General features: G+C 44.8%; 1 protein-coding gene across 1 annotated transcript in view; it reads right to left on the reverse strand.

The window, feature by feature from the left end:
• Positions 1 to 256: 256 nt before the first annotated feature.
• The window catches only part of PPP1R11 (protein phosphatase 1 regulatory inhibitor subunit 11), a 27,154-nt gene continuing 20,193 nt past the window's right edge, over positions 257 to 7,217 (reverse strand). The window contains exon 3 of the mRNA XM_089652707.1: positions 257 to 4,828. Coding sequence (XP_089508833.1) covers positions 4,653 to 4,828 — 176 coding nt within the window. The 3' untranslated portion in view covers positions 257 to 4,652. The remainder of the gene's footprint in view (positions 4,829 to 7,217) is intronic.

Consider the following 7,217-nt stretch of genomic DNA (forward strand, 5'->3'; position numbering starts at 1 on the left):
ACAGACGTATTTTACTGACAGGGTAGTAGATACTTGGAATAGACTTCCAGCACAGGTACTGAGTCAACAAACAGTAAGTGGTTTCAAACATACATGGGACATGCTAAGACAAAAAAAGTAAATAAAAAAAAAAAAAATTAAAGGAATTGGACCACCTTTTTGCCGTCACTTTTCTATGTTAGGAGCTGTCTCATGATGAACTACCACCTAAAAATGACAAATCCTGCGTGGTACAAAAACATTTTCTGGACACAGATACCAAACAAAAATAGTTTAATTCTCAAAAGAAGAAAAAAAAAAATCACAATATACAGAATTCTATAAAGAGCAAACTGAACAATCATATAGGACCCATGCTAATAGGGTCATTAAAGCCCAACTTTACATCTGCCGTGCATCTCACAACATCTGCCCAATGACGCATGTACAGAGCGCGGGGAGGAGAAGTGTACAAATCAAAGGAAAAAAATTAGAAAAAGCCAAGGAAATGGTTTTATGTATGTATTTTATGCGGTTATGATACAGAACACACTCTAAGGCTTGTTAAAATACATGAAAGACCCAGTGTTCAAAATGAATACTATCTGTGTTGCCTCTAACACCCAGGATGCAATGGCAGAATCTGATTGGCTGCCAAGGACAACGCACAAGAGATTGCTTGCTATAACCCACAAGTTCTTCAGCCACTTTTAGTTTGGTTCAAGAGGCATGGAAAGCTTCCCTATAAAATAGAAACCCCAAAATGTGAGTCCCTTTACCTTAGTGTTGGGAGCTTTTCTCTTTTAAGCAGAGCTGGCATCAAAATGCACGGTTCACGTACTCCTTACAGCCCGGCCCCATGTAAAAATCAAAGTACATGAAGAAAGAAACATACTTATCTTAGACCTTACTCCTGCCCTCTTTGCCTAGGCAAGAGTGCCATATTGGACCTTCCAGATGGATCCTGAGTAAGCTGGGGATCCCAAATCTTGAAAAGAAAATCTCAAAATAAGGGGATGCGGTGTCCAAAACTGATGAAAAATTCTTTACTTCCGAGACTGAACAGTTTTGAGCGACCACGCTATGTCAAATCACACATGGCTTGACAAAGAGGGTGGTCGCTCGAAACTGTTCCAACTTTGGAAGCAGGGGCGGACTGAGCATTTGGAAACTCAGGCACTGCCCAAGGGCTCGGGGTCAGTAGGGGGCCCCATGAGATGCCCCTGGTACCTTTTTCATAGGATTTTTTGAGTTTGGGCAAGGACACATGGGCCCCATGATCCCCTATTGCCCGGGGGCCCCATGAGTTGTCAGTCCACCCCTGTTTGGAAATAAAGAATTTTGCATCAGTTTTGGATATCACATCCTTTCTGTTGATATATAGTTTCGGAAGAACAGTGGAAGCCCATCTTGATGTGGAAAGTCAACGCTTCAAGGAACAAGTGATAAGTAAGTATAATTCACATACATATTTTTATATACCGAATATATATATATATATAAATTTTTTCCCATTATAGCTGTAATGCCACATTTTTACATGGATGGAGCAGATTAAGTAGACCTTGCATTTTGATGCACAGTCCTCTTTAAAGCCAAATTCCAGCATTGCCCTGCACTCTCCCCCACCAGTTTTTTTTTAAACCCCTAACATACTTTTGTTTCTTAATGCCTTATTGTCAACCATGTTATGTCAGCCCCTGGCCTATTCTGCTTTTCATCTGGCAGTAATGGGGGTTAGGCATTCTTTCAGAACCGAGGAGCGCTCCCGTAAAGATGCGTGTGCTGCTCTGTCCTAGAGCACTGTGAGCCCAGCCAGCGTGATCTTCATTGAGAAAGCTTACGATGCCGCTCCAGGTTTCCATTCCAACAGCCTCCATTGACTCGCACTAAAAGGGTGCCGGCTTGGAGAAAGCCCATTCGGGCTCAGTAAGCAAACATTAACAAAAAGGAAATCCAAGAACCAGAAAGAGCCCAAGCGTGAGACGAATGAAAGTGGCTTCAACCAAGTCACAGCTCCAACACGTTTCGTTAAGCCGTGTAGGCAGGACAAAACGCGTCGGAAAGTGTGACCTGCTTGGAGCCAGGCTGAAGTCGATTTCATAAAATTTGTCTCACATCTGGGTTCTTTTTGGCGTATGGCGCTTGAATTCCCAGCCAGGATGATGACGCAGCTCAGGACGGAAGGGGCAGTTATGCTGAGCACATGCTGGGCTCAATGGCCAGAATGACAAGGTATTGCCCTGGAGAGGACCTTGGGCACTGGACTAAGCAGGAAGTCTGGGTCAGTGCTGGAAGGTGGAGAAGGCAAGTGAAGCTTAGCACGATAGGGGGGGCTAAAAATGGAATATTAAAAAAATCCTGGAGTTACACTTTAAAGATTAAGCCCTATAGGAGTGAAATGAGTTAGAGGTGGAGAGAGCACCAAAGCCACCTGACGTTTTTACAACCTTGGTGTACACAGTGCTCATACCAGTGGACCAGCACCTTGTAGCAGGCTGAACTGACTGCAGCAACACACAGGAGTATCAGAGCGGTACTTTCTTCAAGGATCACTTTAAAGACACCTAGGGGAGACTTGCTAAAACTGGTGAACTCAGAATCTGGTGCAGCTATGTATGGTAGTCAATCAGCTTCTAACTTGTTCAGTTAAGATTTGAAAATAAAACCTGGAAGCTGATTAGTTTCTATGCAGAGCTACACCAGATTTTGCACTCTCCAGTTTTAGTAAATCCCCTCCATAGTGTTCAGTTTGGTTCCATTATTTTGTAGATATTTCCCGGACTCTGACATATTCATACCAGCGGACTGGCATCTAGTTGCCTGTTGAATTGACCAGAGCAACACACAAGGGAATCAGAGGGGTACCTCAAGAGTCACTTAACCCCCTCCCGCTGGCACCTCCCGGCCCTTTAGGAGTTTCAGACGCCGGGAGGCGGGGTGGGTGGGGCGTGGTTTAGGGATCATGTGACTGCCGTGACGTCACGGCGGTCACATGATCGGGGAAGGTCCCGATCGAAAGAGCAGACCGGGACCTCAACATGTTTTTTCTTACATGAATGCAAATGTGCGGCTGCTCGGCCTCTAGGCCCAGACGCCAGAAGGCCACACATTTGTGTGCTGCCGGCGTAAAGGGGTTAAAAGACAGTGTTGTGTTCTAAAGCTAGCTTGGTTGTCAAGGACCTGTTGCCTATCAGCTGGTTGTCACCAAACTCAGAAACCTGGGTGTACCTCAATTATGAAATTTGACTGGCTGAGCTGAACACATCTCCATGTGCTGTGCTATCAGAGCTGCCATATTTACGGTGGGTCATCCAATGAAACCAAGTAACAGGTGCAATTACCAGGGGAGGATGTTCCTCTATACAGCTGCCAGGCAGAAGAGCCCATGGAATCTGCATTACTACATATAAAGTCTTCACAGCGAATGCAGCATCTCTTCAAAGGGACCATGCTATCACTTAGCCTAGGTTCACACTACAAATGGCATGGGAAGTGCACTGCATTCCTATACAATTCATATGCGATTCTGTGTGGTGCGACTTGAACCCATTCATTTTGAATGGGCTCAAATCGCACCGCATCGTGTCAAAACAGTACATGCACCAATTTTAGAAAAGCACTGCAACCGGATTTCATGTTTTGTACCCTGCGATCCGGCGCACTGCATTTGCAACCTGCATTTTGGGTGTCGTTAACATTGCACCAACACCAGCAGCAGATTGAAAGGGAAGCGTGATTTCACTGCGGTGTGGAAAATGCGTGCGGAAGGCAGGCATATTCTAGTGTGACCCGGGGCTTACTGAGAGACATTTCCTGGTCCAAACCCAATTACAAAAAACGCAACTAGTGGGTGACAAAGCGTTTGACCTCAATGTATGATAACAGACACGAAAGGGTGACATGGCTCCATTGCCCTTAGCATCCACGTTTGCCATTTCTAACTGGAGCTAGAGAATTGGCAGCATCCATCGGAGTTCTACACTTCAACATATTCTGCCCTATTTTTCAAAAATAAAGTCTAATATCCTCTACCTACAGGATACTGCACTTCCATACTGGCTATAATACAGTACGCAACATAAGCAAGCCTTTCATACTTGAATAAATTATACTGAATCTGGAGCATATGCTATGTTAAACTAACAGGGCGTCTCCTTGGGGAATCTCATTGACAAAATACATTCATTAGATTATATCTTACTGGAAGGAGGAATGGTAATATTGATGGAAAGGCGCAAGAGGCGGCTGGATGAGGGGTGGCCAGTGACTAGACAAGAGAGAGATAGCAGCATTGGCGGAAGAGGGGCTTCCATGCATGTACATTCACTGAGATATGGTTTCTGGCGGAGGAGACATCACGCCAGTACAGAGGAAGAGAGGACTGTGCATTAAACATGTGTAATGTTAAGCCTGAGCTTAACGGCTGTCACCCCGCTCAGTAAAGAACAGAACGCCATCTCATGAGACCTCAGGTTGAACACGCTATTCCCTACCCCCCACCCAGTGTCCTAGCCACAGTATTCCTCAATGGTGACCCGATACAAAACACTTAACCAGCAACTCGCTGCTTTGACTCTCACACTCTGGAAGAGATAGGAGTCGCCAGCTGAGATATTACAGTGATGTTTCTGTGTGTTTAAGATGCACGCCGTCACTCTCTCCCAGCCTCCTCAGTGCTGCATGGCGCCGGCGTTCTCGTGGCTTGACGGTGGCGGGCCCTCTCCGGACCCGGGTGTTTTCTTCTTGTGGCCCCGGATGCAGTGGGAGCTGTCGCAGCCCTCGTCGTCATCTTCGCTCTCGGTGGAGCTTTCCCCAAAAGCCCTCGGCTTCTCGTAGATGCAACAGCCTGCGGAATAAAGGATATATTTACAGTCATGGCCGAAATTGTTGGCACCCTTGATATTTCTCCAGGAAATCATGTATTTCTCACGAAACGTATTGCATTAACACATGTTTTGCTATACACATGTTTATTCCCTTTGTGTGTATTGGGACAAAACAAAAAAAGGGAGGAAAGAAAGCAAATTCGACATAATGTCACACAAACCTCCAAAAATGGGCTGGACAAAAGTATTGGCACCCTTTCACAACTGCGGATAAATAAGAATGTTACAAGCATGTGATGCTCCTGTAAACTCACCTGGGGCAAGTAACAGGTGTGGGCAATATAGAAATCACACCTGAAAGCAGATAAAAAGGAGAGACGTTCACTTAACCTTTGCATTGTGTGTCTGTCTGTGCCACACTAAGCATGGACAACAGAAAGAGGAGACGAGAACTGTCTGAGGACCTGAGAACCAAAATTGTGTCAAAATATCAACAATCTCAAGGTTACAAGTCCATCTCCAGAGAACTAGATTTGCCTTTGTCCACAGTGCGCAACATTATCAAGAAGTTTGCAACCCATGGCACTGTAGCTAATCTCCCTGGTCGTGGACGGATGAGGAAAATTGATGAAAGATTGCAACGCAGAATAGTCCGGATGGTGGATAAGCAGCCCCAAACATGTTCCAAAGACATTCAAGCTGTCCTGCAGGCTCAGGGAGCATCAGTGTCAGCGCGAACTATCCGTCGACATTTAAATGAAATGAAACGCTATGGCAGGAGACCCAGGAGGACCCCACTGCTGACACAGAGACATAAAAAAGCAAGACTACAGTTTGCCAAAATGTACTTGAGTAAGCCAAAAGCCTTCTGGGAAAACGTCTTGTGGACAGATGAGACCAAGATAGAGCTTTTCGGTAAAGCACATCATTCTACTGTTTACCGAAAACGGAATGAGGCCTACAAAGAACAAAACACAGTACCTACGGTAAAATATGGTGGAGGTTCAATGATGTTTTGGGGTTGTTTTGCTGCCTCTGGCACTGGGTGCCTTGACTGTGTGCAAGGCATCATGAAATCTGAGGATTACCAAAGGATTTTGGGTCGCACTGTAGGGCCCAGTGTCAGAAAGCTGGGTTTGCGTCCAAGATCCTGGGTCTTCCAGCAGGACAATGACCCCAAACATACGTCAAAAAGCACTCAGAAATGGATGGCAAAGAAGCGCTGGAGAGTTCTGAAGTGGCCAGCAATGAGCCCAGATCTAAATCCCATTGAACACCTGTGGAGAGATCTTAAAATTGCTGTTGGGAAAAGGTGTCCTTCCAATAAGAGAGACCTGGAGCTGTTTGCAAAGGAAGAGTGGTCCAAAATTCCGGGTGAGAGGTGTCAGAAGCTTATTGATGGTTATAGGAAGCGACTGATTTCAGTTATGTTTTCCAAAGGGTGTGCAACCAAATATTAAGTTAAGGGTGCCAATACTTTTGTCCAGCCCATTTTTGGGGTTTTGTGTGACATTATGTCATATTTGCTTTTCTGCCTCTGTTTTATATTTGTTCCAATACATACAAAGGGAATAAACATGTGTATAGCAAAACATGTGTTAATGCAATACCTTTTTTGTGTGAAATACTTGATTTTCAGGAAAAATATCAAGGGTGCCAACAATTTCGGCCATGACTGTATCTAGGGCAGTGGTTCTTAACCTTGTTGGAGGTACTGAACCACACCAGTTTCATATTCGCATTCACCGAACCCTTCTTAATTGGAAAAATAAAATATGATTTTTCAAATTCAAAACATAGGTATATATTTAGGTATATATTTATACATAGGTGCACAAAATGAACAAAACCATTAAGAACATGATTTTCACACAAAAACATAATAATGAATATTTACTGCACGAATCATATGAGTCGGGTGTGGGTCTTCACCTCCGCCGAACCCGCGAGACTGACTCACCGAACCCCTGGGGTTCGATTGAACCCAGGTTAAGAACCACTGATCTAGGGTAATGACGTCCATTCAACCGAGAGGACAGTAGGAGCGGCCGGTCTGAAGAAGAGCTCAGTAGCCAAGTGCATCCTGTCTAGGAGCCAAGAGATGCATTAATGCTGACCTACAGCCTTCCCTGCAGTCTTGTACAGTTGTACCGGCTCCTCTCCTGGCCTGAAACTACTTACTCTGATTTCAATGCACACTGTGAGCTTCTCACAATTTGCATTAGAAACTTCAGCAAGTCAGACAGAGCTCCACCTCATTTCCTTCCCAGCCTGACTGTCCTTGGGCTGCCCCTTTCATTAACTGCATTTCAGTTCTTTCAATAATGGACTGATTGAAAATGGAAAAAAGAACTCATTGACTGTTTAGGCACCACCATGATATTTCATAAAAATAACATTTTATTGAAC

The sequence above is a fragment of the Staurois parvus genome, unplaced genomic scaffold, assembly GCF_062004578.1.
Source record: "Staurois parvus isolate SC_StPar_1 unplaced genomic scaffold, SC_StPar_1.0 ptg000690l, whole genome shotgun sequence".
Classification (NCBI taxonomy): domain Eukaryota; kingdom Metazoa; phylum Chordata; class Amphibia; order Anura; family Ranidae; genus Staurois; species Staurois parvus.